The sequence below is a fragment of the Alligator sinensis genome, unplaced genomic scaffold (assembly GCF_000455745.1).
Source record: "Alligator sinensis unplaced genomic scaffold, ASM45574v1 scaffold153_1, whole genome shotgun sequence".
NCBI lineage: Eukaryota > Metazoa > Chordata > Crocodylia > Alligatoridae > Alligator > Alligator sinensis.
Genome location: NW_005842099.1, coordinates 635,722 through 661,000, shown reverse-complemented (window position 1 = coordinate 661,000; position 25,279 = coordinate 635,722). Strand labels below are relative to the sequence as shown.

At 38.5% G+C, this 25,279-nt stretch overlaps 2 protein-coding genes across 12 annotated transcripts in view; both read right to left on the bottom strand.

Moving 5' to 3' along the window:
- The window catches only part of EPM2A (EPM2A, laforin glucan phosphatase), a 104,404-nt gene extending 98,449 nt beyond the window's left edge, over positions 1–5,955 (bottom strand). Inside the window, exons 1-2 of one of the 2 annotated variants that reach the window (XM_025204871.1) lie at positions 5,866–5,955; positions 3,928–4,005 (exon numbers count right to left, since the gene is read on the bottom strand). The gene's annotated coding sequence lies outside the window, so the exon portion shown is untranslated. Of the gene's footprint in view, positions 1–3,927; positions 4,006–4,820; positions 4,848–5,865 lie in introns of those variants that run through there. The other variant, XM_025204872.1, reaches the window with a different exon arrangement.
- Positions 5,956–8,885: 2,930 nt separating this feature from the next.
- FBXO30 (F-box protein 30) lies at positions 8,886–24,264 on the bottom strand. 10 transcript variants are annotated; one of them, XM_025204864.1, is made up of 6 exons: positions 24,151–24,262; positions 22,624–23,090; positions 19,818–19,894; positions 13,036–15,136; positions 11,618–11,750; positions 8,886–9,630 (listed from the first exon to the last, which is right to left on the bottom strand). In XM_025204864.1, the coding sequence occupies exons 3-6, from the start codon at positions 19,832–19,834 to the stop codon at positions 9,566–9,568; spliced, it is 2,316 nt and encodes a 771-aa protein (XP_025060649.1). In that variant the 5' UTR covers positions 19,835–19,894; positions 22,624–23,090; positions 24,151–24,262; the 3' UTR covers positions 8,886–9,565. The 10 variants fall into 10 exon arrangements, with proteins under 10 accessions (XP_025060649.1, XP_025060650.1, XP_025060647.1 ...); XM_025204865.1 differs by adding an exon at positions 16,281–16,429 and having other exon boundaries at positions 8,886–11,750; positions 22,936–23,090; XM_025204862.1 differs by having other exon boundaries at positions 8,886–11,750; positions 22,936–23,090.
- Between the last annotated feature and the right edge of the window lie 1,015 nt (positions 24,265–25,279).

Genomic DNA, 25,279 nt, shown 5'->3' with positions numbered 1-25,279 from the left:
GAGAAACAAACAGAACTCTATTTAAATCAAGTACAGTATAACCTCATAAATCTGGCGTGCTCAGGACCAGGCACCTGTCAGAAATCTGAAAATGTCAGATTTTTTAAATTGGCGCAGCGGCTGGTTGTGGAGGCCGGGGGCAGGGAGTAGCAGTGGCTGCACGTGGAGTGGCACCACGGGGTAGTGAATGGAAGCGGCAGCTGCCGCATGCAAGCTTCCCCATCTGCATTTGGGGTGGGGGGAGTGACGGCTGGTCCTAGAGCGGCGGTGGGAAGTGCCATATTCTGATAATTCCAGATTTTTTATATCTGGATTTATGAGGTTATACTGTATTTCAAATCAATGTAATGGCTCTCCCTGCTGATTATAAGGTTTTTCCACTACTGGTTTACTGAAAGCACTTTTTGTAGTTACTACAAATCAGCTAACGGCTTCACTTTTTCTGGTTTTACACTTAGTAGGATATGGATGTCATTCAAACACATTTTTCTTTTCGTGAGTACGTAGACATATCTGCCACAGGCCAAGTTACTGAATGAAAGTCAGAGGCTTGAAAAATAATCTCAGGTACCATGGCTGAGCAAATCCATCCTACAGGAAAACCCTGGAGCCATTTGCTGATGAGATGGTTATTACAGATTTGCACATTATTTCATACCACTGGAGCAATGAACAAGGGTAAAAACAAATGTAAAGTCACATTTGAGGTTATTCTAATAGATCAAAACCTGGGACAAAAGAGCAGAATAGCCTTTTACACACATACCTTGTCCCTAAAATGAATGGCAATTAACTCAATTTAGCCATGATTTTATGGGGAAGATTATCATCTCAGAAACTTCATGGGTCATGAAAATGGCACAATGGGCTCGTAAGTCCACAGGATCCCAGGATAAAAGGTTTTGGGAGAAATCCAGTGTCTGTTTTTATCCGTACATCATACCACAGTATCTCATACCACCTGGCTTCAATGAACTACCGTGACTGAGTAAAATTAAAAACCTTGAGATTTTTAGGATACAAAGATACTAAACAGAAGCTCCCCATAGTTTTCTGCACCAAAATATCTAGCCTGGTCAATATGCATTTTCTGTAGAAGAGCAAAATTAGATTTTTCTTAAACACTTCTTAGAAAGATAATGATTTCAATACAAATTTGCACTTTCCTATCTTTACCTGATAGCAGAAGTTATACTAATATGTTTGGACAACATAGGGAATGCTTTTTAAATCACTCAAGTTTAGAAAGGCAAGGATTTGTTAGGAAAACCTTTTTTGGACCAACTATGTAGGGATAAAGTTAGACAAGCTTTTGAATGCATGGCATTCTCCATCAGGTTGTTTGATATCATCCATGTTACAGTAGCATAAGAGTGAAGTTGTAGACATGGTTAATGGACTACACAGCTATAACATAATTCTCACACTACCATAACATTTAGAGTCATAGTTGTTTCCTGTTATACTATACGTACACATACCCACACAATTTAGATTGGCACTTATAAATTCATAACTTGTAAACTAAGATTGGTAATGATTAATTAACCAGTAGCTCCTATGACTATTATCAAATTATTATGAGAATTTTTTTCAGTTTTAGATGCCTAAAGTGAGGGATTTAAAAAAATGACCCAACTCTCTAAGGAAATTGCCATCTAGCTGACGTCACTGGGAGACTGCTGGAATTCTACACTTCTGTAAATTCAGACACTCATTTACATTTTTAGATACGTACTTCCTATGGAAGTTTGAAACTTTCTCAAAATAAACCCTGAAATTACTTTTTACAGTCTTTTACATAATTACACACACATATATATACACACACACACACCCATCCCCACAGAGCACATGCTTAATATATGCCATTTTTAGAACACGACAAGGAAAATTATAAGATGTGAGAAGTGAGCTATGATGGGGAGAAATGGTTCACTGCCTTGAATGTGTGAATTCAAAAGATGATGATGAATTACTCCTCTACTGATGCTGCTGCTTCTGCTGCCAGCAGTACTTTGTGCAGACAGCTATGAATTTCATTATAACTCAAATATAATCAACTTGTCATGTTTCTAATGGTCTAATTAAATTCTAGATACCGATTTGAATATTATGTAAATTTCTTATGGTTGTAGTTCTTTTCTGCCTTTCTGAAATGATTGCAAATATTATAATTTGGTCTTTAAGGACACATCATCATCCATAACTCAAATTCACAATATAAAAGGGAAACGTACTGAATTATACCTAGCAGCTGACAAAATTGATAGTTGGATTCTACACTACCTATTAGAGTTCATTTCAAAATTTCCAGAACTGATTAGAGTTTTTGTATTTGAGAAATATTCTGAGAAGCAAAGAGTTTCATTTGCAAATTTCAAAAATTGCATGGCAAATAATTTGAATGCACTTTAAATAAAAGCTCCACTCAGTTCTCCCAAATCAGCTCACTCTCTCTAATTTAATATACTACTGTTGTCATACAATTGTCTAAACATGGAAGTAAACAAAAATATATAACATTTTAGCTAAAAGACTCTATTGGCACCCAGAGATAAAAAAAAGGTTACATAAATGCAGCTTTTAAAAAAAAGTAAGTCCAACAAACATCACTTTTCATTAAAGAGTGTTTTAAAATTAAACCAAAATAAAACTAAACTAAAGTATTCAGTTATGAACAAGACTGTTTTTTTTAATTAATAAGATGTAAAGTATTTATCCATGTTTGTGTCCTGGGTAGATTTATTATTTTAAAATGCATTGAATTCAAGGAAGCAAAACCAAACGAAATATCTTTGCTCTATTAATCAAATTAGGATTGTATGAATTCTACAGGATAACTGAAGCACACTAATAGCTTTAGCATCCTCATTCATTCACTGTAATGTGGTTATATCTGTATGATCTATAGTGAGCAATAAAGAAATAAAAAAGTGATTTTTCTTATCCATCTTGGATTATGGGTTAGGAAGTGAAAGCAGTCCTCTGGAGCAGAACAGAAGCTCTAAAAATCTTTCATCCTGTCTTATAAATAAGGTTTTGAAACATTATACATTTTTTCAGTAGAGTAACTCCAGCTTTACAATGGTAGGAGATCAGAATCAGGGCCCAGAGAGGCAAACTGTAGGCTTGGGAACAACAATATGCAGGGTCTAGCACCATCAGAGGCCTTGGACATTACATTTGTAGCATTACAAAAACATAGCATGTGCATACCAATACGTTCAAGTGCCTGCAGAGCCCTTCAGCTGGAGAGCTATAACATTGCCTCAAAGCATGCTCTCCAGCCATGGGAGAATAGAGGGGAAGCAGCAGAGGAGCACAACCGGTCTGCCGCTGCGGTGGTTGTTACATAGCACCACTGAAACAGAGCCACTCCACCAATCTGTTGTTTGGTGGAGCAACTCTTTAATAGCTGCTGTGGCCAGTAGAAATGCTGCACCATGCCTGAAGTTCACTGATAGGCTTGCCCCATTAACTTGCCACTCAAAGCCATCCATGGGGTCCACTACCACAATGCCCCTGCCATCACTGTTACCCTGTGGCACCAGTGAGAGTAGGGACTGACCTGGGAACAGTGAACCCCAATCAGCTTCTGCTCCCACTACCTGCAGCAAGGGTGATGGGAACTTTAAAGGGCTGTTGGTAACACCTGTTTAAAATTTCTGGTGCTTTAATTGGCTTCTTGTGTTCAAGCAATAGCAGCCCTTTAAAGTTCCGAGGTTGCAAACATGCTCCCCCCCTTGGTGCTTGGATGCAAAAGTGAAACGACTCAGTGAGCCCCGCTGTGGCAGCAGGAGCTCATTAAGATGGGCTCCACCCCCTGATCAGTTCTTGCTGCCACCACTGCCAAACTGATGATGCCTTGTAAACATCCTTTACCCTCACTGAAGAATGGAGCAGTATTTAGTATTTTGGTCATACCTAGATTGCCCTTAGTCTTCACCTTATCTTCTGTATATTGAAGTTTCATTTCTTCTTTCCCGGTTATCAACAGGTGAACTGAAAAAAAGAATTTCCATCATCATCAAAAGTTTTCATCTTGAATACTCTCTATAGTCACATTGATAAACTTGACCCCGCTTTCTACTGTGGAAGTGCCCAGAATAACCAATACTACTTTGTAACACTTACAACATGACATGAGTCATAGGTTAAAGTTCCTGCTCTGCTTGATTTGGAGGTGACTTGAACCTGGGTCTCTCAAATCTGAAGTGGCCAAATGTTGCGGAACAAAATATAGGACATAGCCACAAATGTTCCAGAGACTTCCAGAAACAGAAATCTACTCCACTTCTGCATCTACTTAATGGAGATACCTTAGCATAGTTCTGTGGTAGATTCAACATTGCATAACTGCTGTTATACTTCCCATTGAGGGTGTATCTCTGGGAACAGGAAGCAATAGAGTTGTGTTCCAACAAGGCCAGGCCGACTTAGGTTGCATCCCCTTAGTAAATGTAGCAGGATACTGTCTGGCATCAGCCCAGGACTAATTAATTCAGGACAGCACTCCCATTTCAAGGAGTCACTAGCATCAGGGCACATATAGGGGTATCAGGGGACACTGTGCCAAAATTTGGAACTGTCCTGGAAAATTCAGTAGAGTCAATCCCGTGAGTGCCCTTAATCAGCTATTCAAGGATGTGCATTTGTCTCTCTTCACAGAGTACATCAAAAGGTGTCAGTTTCATTGCAAGACAAAAAATATCAAAGCCTCAACATTTTTGGCATAATGACAGTTCTATAGTCAGAAAAATTAAAATATATATTGAATTATACAGACCTACTTCCGTTATTTAGTAAATAATACTTACTCAATAAGCATGTCATGGTAGTAAATATAGTTAAGGCCGAGAAAAGGTCCAAGTCTGAATTTCACTGGGCACATCTACACGAGATGTTTACTGCAGAAATTAAAATTAGCTACATAGTAATATCACTGTCTATATGTGCAACCCTAGTAGACTAATAAATGCCACCACAGGGTAGTAGGGCTAAACACAAGTACTACCCTGTGGCAGTGTTGTTTCGTGTGCCACAGCACATGTAGACTATGCTGGCTACTCCAGCGGGGCTCCATGTGCTGTGGGTGAGGCTGGCTGGGGACATAAGGGCACTTCAGTGGGGGGCTGCCTGCCAGCTAGCCTTGCACTGAAGCACCCTCATGACTCAGCCAACCCTCCTCTGTAGTACGTGGAACCCCACTGGAGCAGCCCTGGGCTGGCAGGCTGATCCCTGGGTCCCCTGCCAGCCCAGGCTGCTCCAACCAGGCTCCATGTGCTGCGCATGAATACTCTGGAGCAATATGCTCTGGAATTTTTTGCTCCTGGGAGCAGGTTCTAATAGCACCCCTGGGGGCAAAAAAATGGAGCAATAACTCTAGAGTTTATTTGTGCACATTAATTGCATGTGTAGACATGCCCACTAGCTTCTAACCTTGAGTGAACACAGTTCTCTTTGGGATGAAATTTTCATAAGTGATCTCAATTCAAAATAATTTTCTTTAGTTAGAATCAAGTAAGATCAACTGCTTAAGCAAGAGGAAAATCAGATTCCTCAGATTTTTCTTATCAGAAATATGCATATTTGAAAAACATGTGGATATGTTTCCAGGATAGAGTCATTATAATGCTTGAAGAAACTTGGTTTAACATTGTTAAATATACAATTTAAGTTTTCTTTTCTATGTGGGTTATTACTAAAAGCATCTAAGAAAGTGATTATGCCAGTCAGGAAACCTCACAGTTCAGAATCAGTTACAAATGAAATCCAATGTGTACACACTGGAAACGGTTGTTACTAGGTGTATTGCTGCAGGCAAGTTTACTCAGAGCCTCCAATGGGAGGCATTTGCCCTACCTGTAGAGTAGAATCTTAATCCTCCTTGTCCCCAGATAGCCAGGAAATAAATGGCAGCGTGCACTTTCTGCTCTTCAATTTCCTCTCAAATGAAGCCTTATACTGCATGTAACTTTGAGAAACAGAATCCAGGATGCCAATGTGTTTGTAGATAATACAACTTGAAGAACTCTACTGGTAAGTATATATTTTTTTCCTTCCAGTAGTTGTCTACATACACATCCTCAAAGTGGGTGACTCCAAAATAATGCCCCCCATACATGGAGTGGGATCCACCAGCAATGGGTCTTGGAGTGTGGTAGGCCAGCCGATATGTTGCAATTCTTGATGTAGCTTCTGATAGGCATTGCATAGGTAAGCTATGGAAGTGGCTCTATCATGGTGAAGTGGACCTGTATCATAGAAAGTGGCTCCATCTTGGAAGTCTCACAGCAGTTTCATACAGCCCAAAATCCAGTTGGATAGACTCTGGGCTATGACTGTGGTTTTCATGTCTCAACTAGCAAAATAAATAGCTGTGAAGACTTCTAGAAAAGCATAAACACATGAAAATAGGTAAAAACTTTACATCAGAAAGAGCAAATCTTGTTAAGAACTCTTAAAGCTAATCTGTTAATAGGTGAAATTCAGAAACCATCTCAAGCAGAAACTTTGGGTGGGTTCTCAAAGAAATTTTACCTGGATAGAAGCAGGCATTAGGAGAAACCACCACGAGGACTAATTGCTGAGGTAATTACTACAAAGAATGATGGGTTTTTTTTATGAACAGATGAAGAAGGGAGCATGTTGCCTTGGGCTCAAATGGCAATTTCATCAGCGATATGAGGACCTGATTCAGGACCTCTGAGGAAACTTTAACTGGACCACTGAGGAACTTGAGTGAAAACAGCTCAACAGAGTAGCTACCATTGCAAAAGGTATGGAAGGACAAGAAGGTATGAAGGGCACAGATCTATTTACTTTATTTAGCTATTTCACCATTGTAACTCTACCAGCCTTTGCCTATTACTTGTCCACTTTGCCCATATTCTCCTGTCTCCCCTTATGCTTACCACATGCTCCCTGGAAATATTCATATAGCCAGTACTGTCTTCAAATCCCTGCATGACTCATTTCTACTATAATACCAACAGATCACTGTAATTTGGTAATGACTACGTAGATGAAAAGCTACATCACATGCACACCTGTAATAGAAAAGTAAATACAGCAATTATGTACTTTTGAACCTGTTAATTTGCTTTCTTTAACTACTGGTTTCCTCCTCAGTTGCTGTGACAGGTAGAACGATGAGTAGTCAGCATCTGAGAGTTTCTCAATCTCTAGGTTTCCCTTTCTCCACTTTGATTCTAGTCTCTCTCTAAGAGGGAATGTATCTGGGTACCATATGGATTTTCCTTATTGCCTCTACTCCTCCTCTGCTTCCAGAGCAGGAGCAGGGCAAAGCATAGGCACATGGAAAGTATAGGCCAGGAGGGGAATGTTTCACAGAGCAGAAATTCCATTTTCTGACTAGTTTTTTTGTCTAGGGTAAAGTGTTCATGTCATATTCCTACTTTAGCAAAACAACTGTCCTTGCATTTTTCAATATGGAAGTATGCATGCCAATGCATACATACACACACACGCATGTACATGGACCCACTCTTCTGCTGCCTGGCTCCATATTTAGCAGGCTGTTGAGGCTCTAAAAACACTCAGCCACTTCTGCCCAAGTAAAAGTCTTGTCTGAGTAATTAATTGGAAGTTTCATGGTTTAGTTGTGTCAAAACAGTAACTCTCATTTTGACTTTTTTTTTTTTTCTTTTTTTTGTGTCTAACCACAAATTCAGAACACAGTCTGGGGGGTTTTAGTCCACAGTGCCTTAGCAGCAGCTGTTGAAGCTTACCAAAAAACTATGGTTATTTTTATGCCTTTCCCTTCTGTCCTTACTGTTACACACAAAATTAGCATAAGCAGAAAATTCAAAGCAAGAGAAACTGGGCTGAAGGGCAGTCTAGGTAAGGAGTGAAGGACCTCACCCACTCTGTCCTTATCAACTACTGCTCATGCCTCTCTAAGCATGGAAAACCAGCACCACAATCTACCTTTTGTGGATGTGGGGGATACTACTGAATTTAACCTATTTCTTTGGCCATGGTATGAATACAGGCAGTTAGAGGAATTACTACAAACTCCCTGCACTCTCATGAACACTGTACCCAAGTTAAGAAGGTCCTCTTGCTTCAGCCAGCTTGATTAATCAATTTAAGTCTTTCCAATTTCTTCTTCCAGTAGCTCCTCCAGTTTGAACTACTCACTCTTCAAAATTGAACATCTTCATAGTACCCTGCTTGAGAGAGTTCAGACAGGAGCTTTGAAAATGGGGATAGGGCATAGTTACCAGAATCTTCAGCACCATCACCTGATTGTATTGCACTGTCATGATGCTCTTTTCCTTTGATGCTTCATAAATCCATGGAATCCTGCCCTCCACAAGATGATCAGAGATTGTCCAACACATTTTCTGAATGTGTTGAAAACACAAATCAATCTAAATCTTCTCCATGACACACTGGAAAAGTCCACACTGGACCAACCAGTCTTAGCTAAAGACTGGCCTGCTGAAGTTAGTTATCAAAATGATTGTATAGCAAGATGCATGGCAAAAGACATTACAAGCATTTTAAAACACCACCCTCATAACTTAGTCAAATAATTAGTCCTCTGGAATATGCTTATGCAAGAAGAACCCCAAAAGAAAACACAAATGAACACAGGCCAGCGTGGAAAATCTAGTTGAGGGAACTAGTGTAAAATTAGCAATCTTTAGGAATTTAACATGAAGTGTGTTTACATATTGTATAACTTGTGATAGTCTTCAGAAGTTTGACACAAATTCCTTTATGGTAATTTGATTTTAAGAATACCCATTATTGCAATCAAATAGCAAGCCACAGAATTCTACATTTAAATCCTGAAGGGACTGTCCAGAAGCTTGATTAAAAAACAAACAAACCATGTTCATACCAAATAAAGAGAAACTCCAATTGGTTTTTATTAGATTTTAACAGACATTGCAAAAATATTGCATGATTTAAAACAATATTTTAAACAAGGTAGTAATGTGGCATCAGATAAAGGACAAAGAATGGAACAGCTATGTAAGCTATAAGGGAAATACAAGGGAACCACGTGATATGGAAAATGAGAGGTATATTTTTAAAATCCAAGGGCAAATATGAACAAGCAGCCAAGTTTTGACAGACTGACTACATACCACTGATGTTTTACAAACTGCATAGCAGTGTAAAATAAATGTTGTTATCCTAACTATGTATTGTATTCCTGCATCTGGAACAGTTTACAAGGCAAAGATTTTGTTTACAGCATTGATATTTTAATAGCTCTGGATTTTCATAAAAATAAAAAGTAACACAATGAAAATGCCAGTATCTACATTTGAAAACAAAAGTGCATGTATTGAAAATGTAGTGTTATCTTCAAGAAGAGGAACATATTTAGTATTCAACACACCTATTTTAACAAATGAGGACAACGGATGGTGCTTTAGATGCATAGTTGCACTGTGTTACAGGCTAAATTCTGTCAACATGAGCTCCTGCAATTGCAGTACCCTCCTCTCTCTAGACACCAAGAGCACCTCTTCCCAGCCCAGTTCTCCTATAAAAAAAATCATGATTCTGATTTACCCATTCTTTAAAAAGAAGATGTTGGCTGGACAGTCTGGGTTCTTCCACTCTGACAACTCCGGTTTCTCCTACCTGTACCGGAGAGATACAGAACTGAAGTTTATTTCTCTTGGTTTTTAGTTACCTAGTATTACAATTTACCTAGAGTGCCAGAAGGCATGAATCCCTCTATCTCCAGCTAAACCCTGTTTCTTTGTCCCAACTAGTATATCCATCCATGTTCCCATTAGCCACCACCATGGCTGTGTGGAAAATTACTACAAACTGAAAACTTCTGTAGTAGGTTCTCTCTCAAAGTTTCCAAGCAGCCAAGGTGGAAAGAAAAAAAAATATAAAGAGAAGACACATGATCCCAAAATCCAGGAAAAACTTTTGCTTGAGCTCTTCAACAGTTTCACCATATGGCATTGCAGAACTGGATTTGTTTTCTTTCTGGAGCATCCTTAGCATTCTGGACAGAGAAAGGCAGCAATTGTTTAGCTGGATTGTACCCAGCATGGGAAACACACAGATACTGCAATTGTGAACTGTTGCCAGGGTAGCCATAAACAAGTGTCTATTACAGAAATTACAAGCTTTAAATCTAGTCATTTCTGTAAACATCCTCCTTTTAATAGTTTCTTGTTTTTCCTAAAGTGGAAATACATACTGTATTTCATTGTTCCAAACACTGGTCTATCTGCATTAGCTTGCAGCACAGTTATTAAATGCAACAGGCTAGCAACACCCATACCAATTCAAACAAGTCTGAAAGTCACTTTGAGATAAGCTATGGCAGTTTTGCTATTATGAGGGCATTTTTCATAGCATGTGTTTCCTGTTCATAAAGGCTATACAAGTTCTCTCATGGAAGACAGAGGAAACAATTTGGAATTGTTCATTTAATCAAATATGCGGGTGAACACGCATTTAAGATATGCCTTATGCAATTAATGGATTCTGTCTCATCTTATGAAGATGATACATTTTGATACTCTTAGGCAACTTAAAATGTCCCCCAGTAAGAGTAGCATTTTACTGACAAATTAACAGAAAGGAAAGACAGTATCTTACACAATGCCATAAAACAAGTAAAGCCCTTTCATTAGCTGCATTTTAAATCTACAGTTGTTTATTACATACTTCCAATTCCTGACTAGAAATAGTTTCGTTGAAGCATTTTCTCCTTCGTCAACTATAGGAGCAGGGGAATTGGAAAACTATTTTAACTCAAATGCCAATCTAGGTGTACATCAAGGGCTAATATTTCATGGTTTTAACTAACAGTTTTGCTGCCAAAAGTGAAATAATAGTTCCTAAGGAAAGCAACCTTTGCTGACTGTTCAAAAGGAAGCTGTGCTAAAAATTAATCTGCTGTAAATCAGAGTTCACTTAGATGATTGCTACAATTTTAAAAAAATGCACATCCTAGGTCACTTGTGTGTTAGCTAGGAAGAGCACTAGAATACTGACTATATTTTAAGAAAACTTCACAGATATGCTTATAAAATTATGCATTTGTCTGAGACACCCATTACAAAATTTGGAATTATTTTCAACTTTTGAATATTTAGATCATAACTTGTTAAAAAAGTCCAAATGCATAAAGTGTGTTTGGTCAGGAACTTCTCTCTCTACAATTCAAAGTTTTCCATCTGAATGTGCAGATCTTTTAAAGACCATTTCTGAAAAGTTATTAATTCAACAGAACATGGGCACCAGTGGATCAGAAAACACACCTTAGGGATTTTTTTAAAATTATATAAGTTAGATAAAACTACCCTGTCCAGCAAGTTCCATTTTTTTTTTCAAACATTAAGGCAACTTCCATTACTTTCAACTAATCAACATTATAAAAAATAAATGTCACTTCAAAACCTTATATACATAGTGACAGAGTAGATTTAACTAGAAATTATCTTTAGTACATTAATAAAGTGTCACGTAATATTACACAGAGGTTATATCAGGTGCTTGAGTGTATGTGCAAGTGGAGTGACTTCTTAAATTTAAAGTACAGGTTTCAAGACAGATCGTAGTGAACGTCCTTCTTTAGTAAGTTCTCGTGTTACACACATACATGGCAGTGGGACAGCCTCTTCCCTTCTCTCCACAGCATTATAACTGCATTTTTTCAAGTGGTCTGCCATGCTCACGATGTCAGCAAATTTCCACTCGTTCACGGTACAAAAGGCTGTACTGAATCGCCACACCTGGAAAACAAGTTATACTTGGCATCAAACTGGCTTATTTTATAGCGACTCAAAGAATTGCAACAGCAAATACTTCATTTTGTGATAGAGTAATTTGCTCTACCGAAAATCAACATTACCAGTTCTTACTGATCACTAGTTCCAATCAGTTTGAACCAGTCTAAATTTCAGATTCAGTTTCCCATCTGACTCTGTAGGGTGAGCATTAAAGACAAGTAAAAACCATAATTTCATTTGTAAACTGACTATATTTTATCAGGAAGTTACAGAACAAAGAAGTTACAGGTATGACTTTAAGTGACAGTGAGGACCTGACTGTCAGGCATCTACTGAGATGTCTACTGCTGAGATTCTACAATTCCAAATACAGCAAAAGGAGGTTGTAAGCATTCTGAACTTCTGAAAATGTAGCTGCCAAGTTACATACCTCATAAACATAACTTGAATGTCTGCTTGTACTGAGTCCTGCGACCATCACACCAAGACCTTCGACGTGTGTGCCTAACCAAGGGTACGGAGGAGTAGAGGCTGCCCAAGACCTACCATCCCCCCTTTAGATCATTGAGACAGAATCCAAAGGCCAAACCAAGTCCAGATATTTAGTGCCTCAATGGTTGTAGCTTCTATCAGAGAGCAACAGATAAGAATGGCTGCTGACTGCCTAACACATCAGCGAAGGCGCATTTCTGCCAGGGTGATGTCCCTTAGCAACCAAGAAGTCCCATGGTTGCAACACTGGTATTTTATAGGAGCTACACGACAACATGCAGGCCCACCAGGCCCTCCAGTCAGATGCAGTTTACAGTCATACCCAGGACCAATTAAGGCATTAAATACGATGATAAGATGGTTTATAACTATGTGAAATGTACTTTCCTCTCTTTGAGATGTCTAACACCACAAATGAAATTCCCAGTTTCACACAAATTAACTGCAAATAAAGCCACAGCAGCAGACAAATTTTGAGAAATTTAAGTTTTTTCTCCATCACTACAAATCTATTATTTTATATATTTTCATGGCAAAAAGACAGAGGTTAGCTCAAATCCTACTCCCTCCCACTGCTACAAATATGGTGAATGTGCACAAAAGTTAATAGCTGGTTAAAGTAGAACCTTTTTTCAAGAAGACGCATGGAATACAAGGGATTCCAAAAGCTGTCTTTTCACAGAGACATCATGTCAAACAGTAAAATATACTAAGTTACAGAAAATATATACAAATATTTGGCCCATTTAACAACTTTTTCCCATCCATCCCCACTCCCTACAAAAAATTAAGTTACCTTTTCTTTTATTTGCCATGAAGAACTTCCATCTGGATACCTTCTCTTTTCCCAAAGCAGTATGACCATACCACGTGCCTGAAGCAAACTTCCACATACATCTCGCATTAATCGTGACACTCTTGAAAGCTGACACAGACTAAAGCCATCTAGAAAACCAGCAATATGTTGTAGAACTTCAAAAGGAAGACTACTCAGATGGTCATTACGCAGTCCAATGATGCAGCTTTTAGCTGGTTCAACTAATACCGTAGATATGCAAGGCTGAACTCCAAATGACCTTAAATGGCGGTCATGTATAATCTTTGCCCCTTGCGCTGAAGGGCAAAATCTACGTTGAGAGTATGTACACCCATAATATGCCAAAGGACACCTCTGCTCCATCCAGCCATTAAGGCCAGCATGAATGTCACCATGCACATTCTTAAAATGTGAAGAAAATTCATTTCTCCTAAACAACTGTCCACAAACAAATGTAAACATTGAACGCTGTTTTGTTTGGTATCTAGCGACACATTCCAGTACTAAGTCCAGCCCAAGTGTTTGGAAAGGACTTGGATTTGAGAGCTGTGGGTTGGCATGATCACATGCAGAAGCTGATGCTATTTCCCCTACCATTGTATTAGTGGCTAATATTGCAGAAGGAAGAGAGAATGTTTGAGTTCCAAAATCAACATGATATCCATCGACAATGCGACTATCAGATATTCCCCTTCCACCAGGAGAGTCTCCCAAACAAAACAACAAAGCTGCTGTGATTAGATCTATGCCCTGAAGACCCATAGGGTCTTCTGTTATTTCCAAATCTGAGGTATCAACAGCTTTGTCTTCTTTTGGCGTAGACCAATAGTGGTGAACAAGGAAACTGTATGATCGATGCCTCATTAAAGAAAACACATCCACATTTCGCAATCTTTCTTGCTCTACTTGTCTTTCTAACATCTCTTCTTCACTAACATTACAGGGTGGTAGCAGTATATGACTAACAGTGCCATTAAGCAAGCTGTCCGGTGGTATTACTTCTCTAAGCTGTTGTGTTGCTACAGAAAAAGAGCTGCAAGTCTTCAATGCTCCATCATCAGAAGATGCAATACATTCACCATTTGCTACATTACATGATTTTGAATCAGATATATCAAGAATTTCATTCTGGTCCAACACCTCTGCACTTACGTTTTCCAAATGGAAGCCATTACACAGCCCTGAAGAATTATTAAGATTCAAATTCAAGTCATGTTTTTGTACTAAATTGTAACAAAAATCACTCGAGCCATTTTGTTCTGATTGTGAACTTTGACCCAAGACATCAAAGTCAATTCCACCAACTGCTCCTAAATTATCCTCATCTAGATATTCATGGGCCGACTTTTCACTCTGCATACTTCCATTAAAAGTTTGTTCTTTAATTTGGATATCTTCTTTCATCTCATATGGAGAGATACAGAGTCTTGAACTTAACATGCTTATATCTCTTGTAGCAGTGTTTAGGATATCTAATGCAGCAGCTAAACTCTTTGTTGTTTCTACAGTAGCCTGATATAGTGCACTATAAGAATCTTCATCAGCAGGCAGTAAACCATTTGAAAGTGTTGCAGCAGGGATACTTGATTTAACTGAAGGTGGTTCTCTGGGTTCTGGTATTTGATTGGCTGTTTTTGACATCATTGTTGCTACCTTGAGGGATTCTAAAAGCATGCGCTGGTCTTGAAGGGCTAAAGCCATGTCTAGCTGTTCCACTTCATCAACATCTTTACTTAGATTTTCATAAGATTTCCGATCTGCATAACTGACAGGCCATCTATTCCATTCCATAGTACAACATACTACACTTGCAGGACACATCTCTAGATGTTCAGCAATTTTGTTTCGGGCTACAATAAAAGGACATCCAAAGCCACTATTCAAACAAGGCACTCTTTCAAGTGGACATAAAATGCGATGTTCTTCAGCTTTGCATGAATGAAAAACTGCTCCACAAACCAAGGGGCAGCCAATCAAGTCGCAGGAAACCCCAGTCTCTGGTCTAGTCATGCAACGCCGACTGATGCAATTTACACAGTGTAAATGCTGCTGATGTTCCTCCATGACTGCAAGCCCAGCTCTGAGTGAGAAGAGAAAGAGGACAAAAAACAAATTAATATGTTAGCTGACCAAAGTAATTCATTCAATATATAAAAATCATTCAATATGTTAGCTGACCAAAGTAATTATTTATCATTTTATGTTCTTGTTCTATAATATATACAGAATGCAAATGAACAATATACTGATTACTACCTATTGTTACAGGAATAAATGTACAATTTAAAGCCTCCTTTCTCCCCAAAAAGTTCCAGTCAGCAATTAGGGTTATTCACTTGTACTAGAGCTCTGCAAGGTGAACTTGGTGCCTTTACATACTTGGGCATGTGGGCTGTAGAGACCTGATAGAAGAACATTTATAACAGTACCCACCAGAATGCTTTTGTACCTTTTTCTACTTCTGAGGATGAGTCTATACATTCTAAGGTCCTAACTTATAATTAGGACTGTAACAACAACGAGGTGGAGAGAGAGTGTGAATGTGCAGAGTCTATCTTCAAGAACTCTGGTTATGAGTGAATAGAAAGGTGGCTAGTTTAAAAAAACCAAACCAAACCAAACCACACACACACACAAAAGCTGGAGGGGTGGGGAGGGTCTGGGGGCCTGATGTGGCCCTGAGCCATTTATCCAGCCTGCAGATTAGTCTTGCACCACCAGATGAGTTTAACACCCATGACCTAACCTCTTTAGTGTCCATATTGTTTAGTGACTTTCTGAACATTTTTTTATGGAGAAAGCAAAAGGTCTTGACATCCAACATTTGGAGTTTCATTTCAAGAAACTCCATGATAATGGGTTCTGGGAAAAATTATTGGCAGAGATATTGACTAAGATGAAAAATTTTACTTGGATAAAAATTTAGGGTGGAGATGGAAAACAGATATGTCCTGCAGAAAACCAGATGTTATGGCTAATAGTGAATGATGTTTTGATCAGTGAGTCAAAGATGACACATTCAGATGTTCAAATGCAGGCTTCCTAACATGAATATGGACAAAATTGATGTCCCAATATTGATCTGGTTCACTGTTGGATACCTGTTTGCTAATGTCTTTACCATGTTATTATTACTTCCAGAATGAATCATTGGCTAAAAAACCAGAGGGTTTAACTATTGGTGCCTCCTAAAATAGTCATCTTAGGAGCCTGTTGAAACCTACCTGGAGTAAAAGGCTATAGACTGTGCACTATGAAGAAGAGTATCCTTTTCCCAAGAAAGTTGGTCATTTTTTATAGGTGATCAATTCAGGGAACAGAGAAGAACAAGAGGTTCGACCTCTTAAATACTGGCTTCTTCCTTTCTGATCCACTACAGGACCCATAAAGAAAAAAGAAAAATATTTTTATAACACTAGAATGAGCTAGCCAGGCTAACTAAAATCTAGCTAACGTACTGAATCTTTGCCAAGACTGATCCATCACAGATCCAATCTGGAGAGGTTCTTGGTCTGCTGCTACAGTCGTCCCTTTTAGAGGCCTCCTCCAGAGCATGTAGGCACCCCAAGGGCAAGGGCACTTGCCTGGAACATGCCATCAGACCTGCACTACCAGTACCTCCCAGGAGTGGCTTACTGAAGAAGTTAAGTTAGTTTAAAGCGAATCTCAAATAAAATCTGTGGGCTGGCAATGTCCAAGGCACTTTTCTCATGGCTAAGTCTGGTATAGCAGTCTTTCTGTCGACCATTACCCTTTGTACATGGTAGCTTACAGTGTCACCCCCTTCAGGGAAACAAAAAAGCAAATTCATTCTCTTAAGTTTTCCTTCCACAACAGAGAGAAAATAAAGACCCATCCTCTCTTCCGAATTCCAGCCCAAGGCCAGGCGTTAAGTACATACCTTCCCTGGATTGCCTTCTATCTTCCCTGCTCAGTTGTCTTTTGTCTCCCTACCATGCTCCTTCCACTGCTTCTCTCAACCTGTATCTCTGAAGCCCCAGATCTTCCACCTGCTTTGCCTCCGTTCTGCTAAGACTGCAGCCTTTATATGACAAGTAGCTGTTAGCAGGCTGCTTGGTCACAGCTGAGGGAAGTAATTAGGCTCAAAATTAAAAAATGCTGCACCTTTATGAAAGTCTATGCTCAAAGCTCCAGTGCATGGGACTTTTACTATCCTTTCAGTGCCAGCAAAAACATGCACATTCCAATACGATTAGGCTAGTGCTACTTAGCATTTGTGGGAGCAACAAAGGAACTCTACATGACTGGAGCCTGTTCCAGAATAAAAAGCAGGTCAGATCATGTGACCAGTTTTATTTTGAAGCAGGCCCATTGTACCACATATTGGCACTGAGCACTTGGATTCTTAGTCTGGTACAGAGGGAAGAGGAAACAGCATTCTATTTCTCACCATCATGCCACTTGCATTGTATTTTGAGGGGATATTTCAGCTTCCTTCATTTAATTTGGTTTTATCCTCTTTTTGAAGATATCACTGAGGAATTAATTCAAATTTGAAGAGAAGAAAAAGCCAAATTTTTCCAGACCTTCCCTCCCCTCCTTAAAGCTGTTTACATTCATATATAAACTCATAAAATACTTTACTGAAAGAATAAACTAGTAAAGTAGTTAAAACAAGCTTAAATCACTAGTTTCTTCACAGACTTAAAGGAACAATGTCAAATCCAATTTACTTCCCCTCAGATTCACTACCTCCCCCAAATTAGGTTTTGTAAAAAGTCTGCCTAAAAAACCTAAGAAGGATAAAACTGAAATAGTTCCATGTTTGATTTTATTTCACTGGCAAATGAGAATTACCAAGCAGTGTTTCCAGCCCAAACATTGTGGAACTGTGCTACTCCAGAAGAAATCTGTAGCACAGGCAATTAGAAATAAACCAAACAAAAGTGAAGCGGATCATTATTATTTGTTGTCCAAGCTGAAAGGAAAGTTTTCATATTTTCCATTTTCAGTAACTTAAAGTGCTTTTGTTGCATATATTTAAAATCTCATTAAATAATTTTTTATACGATTCTCTAAGATTTCACATTTTGCCATTAAGAGCAATTTTAATGCCCCTTCTCTAAGTTGCATAACTCAAATGTTTTGGCCACCCCCTCTTCTGAACTCTTCTAACAAAGCAGCATGTGTTGCACTTGCTAGACAAAACAGTGGACTACTCTTCCCATTCTGAAGAATCTATTTTTATATGTATGCAACATATTACCTTCTCATCATATTTTCACTAAAATGCAATTTTTATCAGATTTCTTAGACACAACCTATTTTATCCCACAGATTTAGTGCCAACTTTGTGACAGTGTTCTCAAGCATTTTAGGCTTGATGCACCCCTTGGGAAAGGCCAGCTCTTAGTTTTCACTAGTTTTTTTTACTACAAAAAATAGTAATAGAAATTCATGTGTTGCAAAGAACTCTGAAAGATCACAACAGGTCAGAAGGTTTTTAACACGATGGATTCCTGTCTGAAATCTCTGGGTTCAGCCTGTTTGTACAACAGTACTAACACTGCGTGACACCCCACAGCACCTATGAAAGGATCTCATGGCACCCTGGTTGAGAATAACTGGTCTATAGCAATTAAAGCCAAAACATGTTTATTAAACTATCGAAAGGCAAAATTGGGGGCTAGGTTTATTTACTATTCTGCCAAAAGTTATTAAAAAAATTACTCCTGCACTTATATGTAAACTAAATACCAGTAAATTAAAATAATCTTTTTCACGGCTGTTGAAAAATGCATCCTTCCCCTTCTGATACTGTTGAGAACAAATGGGATTTTTTTTTTTAAATAAAGAAAAAAGTATTCCTCTTCTTTCTTCTAGTCCCCCTGGCAGAAGACCAAGATCTCTCATTCCCAGCCCAGGCAGTAAGCAGCTTGCAAATTGTTTCTACTTTTGAACCAAATAGAGAAAGTGCTAAATGGCAGAATTCCATAAAAAGATAGTCTTTTTGCAAGATTATCCCTGATAAACAGCTCATTTCCAAGCTCAAAAGGTAAGTTTGTTCTTGACTATTTTTCATGCCTGCTTACCAAACAAAAACAGTCTTACTAACAAGTTCTAATTCTCAATGACAACTCTCCACAACAAGGTGAGGAGGAAAAAATGAGGAGCAAGGAAGAGATGGGCTTCTGATGAAAGGCAAGTATTATTGCTGAGGTAGCAATAATATCGATGAGATAGTTGAGGAGAATTGTACTGCTCCTCTCTACTTGGGAGAAGAGATAGAAACTTGTATTGTCTCAACAGTTATTTTAAAGGTAAGCATGGAAGGGCCACATATATGCTGAATTTCTTCAGATCCTGAGTGCAGGCCTGGGCAGATTTAGAATCACAAGGGGTGGGTATGGCCAAACTGCCTTTGGCTGTGTGGTACATGCATGGTGAAGAGAGCTCACCGTGAATGCAGCACATGGCCAATGGAGGTGTAGTTGTACTACCTTGGCTGCAATCCTGGATGCAGTGAGCTCTCTCAGCTCACCAACATGTCAGCATGGGCTCCTGCCAGAAACTATGAACTCACCAGCTACTTAGCACAAGCTGTGGCCAGAGCCGAGGCACAGAGCTTCCACACAGCTGTGGAACCCAGGAAGCTGACTGCCACCACAGCTTATCCCCTTTCCCTCCGCTGCTAAATTCAGTGTACGGGGTCACTCTAGCATGGGTGTTGCATGCACCATGTGGGGCCAGAGCTGGTGCATGCAGCACTGGGAAGCCAGTCTAAGACCCACAGACAGCACCTTGGAGAAGATGACATGACTCCAGAGGCCAGATCAGGATGGCCACCTCTATCCTTGACAGCCCTCCATTAGGGAATCTAATGTATGACAAAAAGATGTACATATCAGAAATAAACAGTGTCCTTAATACAACAGTTGGATGTACATTTTCTGGGTTCCCAGACTGAAACTTCAAATATTGCTAGCAGGCACTGTATTAGTGCCAAATTAAACAATGTAGTAATTTATACTTATTAACTAAATGCAGTAATATATGTGAGGTTTTATATATATCTGCTTCTTAATATTTGATGCATTTTAAATGTCTCATATGTGTCTCATACATCCTTTTTCAATTCTCTCTTATTAGAGTTTCACAGGTCACAGTGTGTAAAGGCAAGACCCAATTTTGTCTCAGAGGCATTTATGCATTTGACTACTTAAAATCTAGGAGCCCTGCCCTACCAGAGCAATTTACTTTGGTCTCCTGTATGTACCTAGAACCCCAACAGTGTCAAAGTGGAGACCTGGGTGCCTTTGAAGTGATGAGTGTAGAGTCCCATGACTTGTGCAGTCTTGGGTGCCCTGGCCCAGCCGCAGTGGGATAGAGGTTACTCCCTCAGATCCTAGTCTATAACCCCGTGCTAGAGTGCTCTCCAAGGAAGTAGGAGATGAGGGTGTAGCGGTCCACAGGACCCAGTCTTAGAATCCAAGTCTCCGTAAATAAGTGATATTGCCACTAGACTAGTGTGCAAGTGGATCTCTGTCCCACAAATGCAGGCCATTTTTACATGTGCACTGGGACGCAGCACCAAGTGCTTTAATTAGCGAGCTGCGCTAATTAAAAGTACTCACATATCCCATGTATCAGCATCCCCACGCTGAAAAAATGTCAGTGCGGCTCTGAACTAAAGCTCACTGAACGTGTTTTATTTTAAAGCAGCCCCACTGCCATTTTTCCAGCAGAGAGTCACATGGGGCCGCTGATACATGTGATGAGGAAGGCTGCTGGAGCACTTCTATTTCCACACTCCAGCAGACTCGATTAATTACTGGATTTCCAGCGTGTCGGAGCAGGCTCCCCGCATATCTGTAGGAGCCCCTAAATTTCACATATTAAGATTCAAATTGATACAGGATCAAACTGAATCTAGCCATTAAATATTAGTTGCTGTTGTTCTTAACAGAGCAACTTAGAATGCTTCTTAGCTGTGCTATTAAAAAACTGCAAATGGAGTCAGTAGACAACACTACAAATTCACCAAAATTCTCTGTGCTGTACAGAGTTTAAACTTGGGAGCACTAGGTGATAAGATTTGTCAGTGGAACATTTTATTTGTAATTTATTATGCAGCACTGGATCTTTTCAGATGTTCTTTTTATGCATTTATTTTAACTGCTACCAATTAAAACAATTTACTGAACACTATTGTCCAGGTAGTTTTTAAAAGCATTGATAATTTGGGTTTTAAAATGGTTCAATAATAGTTTCTAAGCAATCATAACCTTATCAATATTTTAATACAGTTATGCAGAACACAGATTGTTTAAGTTAAGGTTTATACTTCTTCCAATTACAGAATTCAAATTTTAAAGCCACATACATTAATTTTAAGAGTAATCAAAATGCATGAGAGAGACATTACTTGTCACTGTAACACTTACAATTAACTTTACAAGTCAGTACTCTATGAATCTCCGTATTTTTACTATTTTGTCCTTTTCATGAACTGGTTTCCCTCATATCTTTCATTTAATCCAGCAAGTAAATGTTTTATTGCACTTATTCTACATTTAAGAGACTGCAGCATTACATTTATCATTACTACTTAGCTGAAAACAGGGAGAAAGACCTTATTTAAACACTACAAGTTAACTTATTTAAAAAAGGCAAAAAAAGAGGAAGAATTTTCACTAGAGGGCACCTCAATATTTAACCTGGTATGAAAGGTGTTCTTTAAATAGTAAAATAAAATTCAAAGAATAAACACTCAAAGAGTAATTATTTTACAATGGTGTGAACGGTCTAGAGAAAGCATCGAACATTATTTGCAATTAAAATATGTACTGAAAATTATTGATTTATTTTACCTTAGACAAAACTAATTCTGTACTAGTACTTTGGTAAGAAGTTATATGTCAAATCAGTGACTATATCCAGAAAGAACAGCTGTACTTTTCTGGTTATGTAATGTCAGCAACTAGGTTCAGTTCATTTGAGATGCTTAAGTATCCAAGCTTGACTGTTACTAGCAGAGAAAACTAAAAATACATCCAGTTCCAGTGAGGTGACCACTGCTCTCAGAATTTGTAGGATCACTTGATGTTATTGTACATGCTATACAGTCAGCTGACCAAATCTGCCAGAACAAGCTTTGAAAATCTGTCATAATCAAAAGGATTAAAATTCCAGCTGCTACAACCACATGGATTTACTCTACCTTAATATTTGTGTAACACAACAACTGTGTAATAATGGATTTAAACAGCGAGTGCCCAGTATTCCAGCAGCAACTCTACCTGCTCTGTTCCACCTGCTGAGCTGCTCTATATATGCACATTTTTTCAAATTCAAAATGGAATGCCTGCATCCCCTCCAATCACATACCCTCAATCTCTTGGGCTATAAATGATTATCTTTTTATCTCAAGTGTTTGGAAATATACACAAACAAACTCAATCTAATCTTTATCTTCTAGTCTTGTATAATCACAGCTGGTAAAAAGACTGCTTTTCCTCCTCGCTATGAGATTTTTTTCTTCAGACTAACAATACTTATTTCAGTAGAATCTAAGTTTTTCTCTTCTAAAAAGTTTTTATTGCTTACACTTTTGAAGATATTTTGCCAACAAAAATAACATGTATTTTGTTGCAGCGAGATCTGGCCAACTTTGCAGGTAAACTGATCTTGTGTTTCTGTTCTTCAGATCTTCATAAACTGCATCCAAAACTGAACAGAATCTGTTCAGAACCCTATGGAGTTACACATTAACAAGAGCTTGGAAAAACCATCAGTAGAAGCAGCAGGCAATAAACTGGTCACTGAAGAAGATGGCACTCAAAAAACAAAAGTAGGGACCAAGCTTCCTTTGCCTCACCCAAAAGTTAGCTTTTCCAAAGCAAGATCTAGAAAACGTACTATGAAAGGAATCCTGCTCATCTGAAGTGGCTCAGGGACACTGCCAAACTCCTGGCCTGCCCTGTCACCTTTCATGGAAGTCTCTGGCTAGGAAGTTTAAATTTTATTGTTTGCAAGAAAAACTTCACACCATATTCTTGAGAGGGTGCATGCATCTGTTGAGAGTAGGTTGACAAATGTGAGAATGAGATGCAAGAAAAAAACCAATGGAAACAAAAACATTTAGAAAAAAACAAAGAAAATATGGGAGGAAGAGACAAAAAAAAGAAAAAAAGGAGAAGAATAACTGAAGACAATTCAGGATTCATCAGAGGACAAAAAATGAAAGGGGGCCAAAAAAACCCGAACAAAACAAAACGAAAGAGAATTTTAAATTTTATTACTGAATTATTGACAACCAATTTTCAGTAAAACAACGTTACAGTTAAATACACAACAGAAACAACCAAACCAATCTGTTCTTAAACTGTGCAATGCAGGGTGGCATAGGTATTTTTCATCTCAATTAGTTGGCTCAGATCCTAGGTAAGTAATTGCTGCCTAAGCATTTTTAAATTCTACTTATAAATCGCCACTTCATCCTTCCTGTAGACAAAATTTTATTAATTTATGTCTCAAAGAGGTAGTTATAACCTCACCTGCCTCTATGGCAGTAAAACTATGCTAGTATTTCAAACACGCATTACAACTAGTCACATTTTTTGTTATAAATAATTATTATTAACTAGTTCCTGAGCCCATCCATATTTTACGTTCTAATGAATATTTGTATGTTATGCCTCACTTTTCTTTTGTTTTTGTGAAAATTGCCTTTTAAAATAGAATTTAAAGATAAAAGAAATGAAAAAGAAACTGACTGTACTACTTTGCAACTGGACCCTCCTCAGCTGATGCTTTTGTCTCTGTAAGAAATCAACTTAATCTTACTTTAAAAATTCAACTATTTCTGTGATGGGACTACCTCACACAAATTCAATTTATGAGCCACCATTTTAAACCAATGCACTAGGATTCCCTTAGGCTTACAGTACTTTTGTGACCTATTTTCCATGTAATTTTGACTTCTTATCATAGTCCCCAAATGTATGCTCCTTGTCATGATCCCCAAACAAGAAGTACAAGGCCTTAATGTACTTTAGGCAACTGACTTCTACATGCCAATTATACCAGGGGAAGCTATACTTAGTGCATAGTACAGACATGAAAGCATTTTACCTGTTAAGATGGTGGCAAAGGGAAGACAGCTAGAGAGCCAGTTGATTTCATGTGTAAAGTCACTACTGAACCTGACCTGACCTCAGTATGACTCCTTGTGTTTCGCAGACTCTGAAAAAGATGAAATCAGACATAAAGGCTTTATTTCAGACTGTAAGGACCACTCCCTAGGTGCACAATCCTTCAAATAGGACAAGTACCTTATTTGGCACTACAGTACATTAGACATTTTGCAAAGTTCTACTTGCCCATAAATGGCTAATAATTCTTTCAATGAACAGATAAAATATATTTCATTATCAATCAAGATTGGACATTGTGATCTAAACTGATTTTTTTGCACAACATATAGATTTCACCTCTTGGGCAAGTCCAACTTCTGTTCTAAGTGATAGAGAATGTATTGCATCCTATGTTTATAACTTCCATTGCTTAATCTAGGAATTTTCATTTTTTGTTTCCATTTAAAAAATTGTCTAGTTTCAGCCTCCACATATTGGAAATTTAAATATCTGCCAGCTATATTTAAGAGCCTTCTGGTACCAACAAATATCCTCCCATTATACCTGTAACCGTGGATTACGAGTAGGGACTTAGGTCCCTGGCAGATATCACACTAAAGATGCAATTAACTAGTAAAGCAGTTCTCAACCTTTTGCACCTTGCATCCCCCACCAACCAACCATTTTGTCAAAAAAACCCAGTCTCACCATGATGAAAACAAAACCCCACTTTTTCCAAGTAGTGTATTTTTATGTTTACATGCATTTTAGTATTATATTAATCATTAATGGACATTTTCAACGACCTTCACGTCCCACTGGTTGAGAAACACTGAACTACTGGATCATGTTTTAAATAGTAAACCAGCCACACATTCATTCAGTTACAGTGCAATAAAACAGGGAATAAGCCACAAACTTATTACACACAAAATGAATGTAAAAATGTTGTAGCTGGTTTCCACAGCACCTTAAATTGAACGTATGACCAGCACTCCCAGGCTTAGAAGTGCACCAGAGTCCTTCAAGACTCGTGTAATCATGATCCTGATCTCTCCCTGCATCAGCAATAGGACCTGATTAGGATATTATTCCCAATGCCACAATCATGCCCCCTGCCATACACG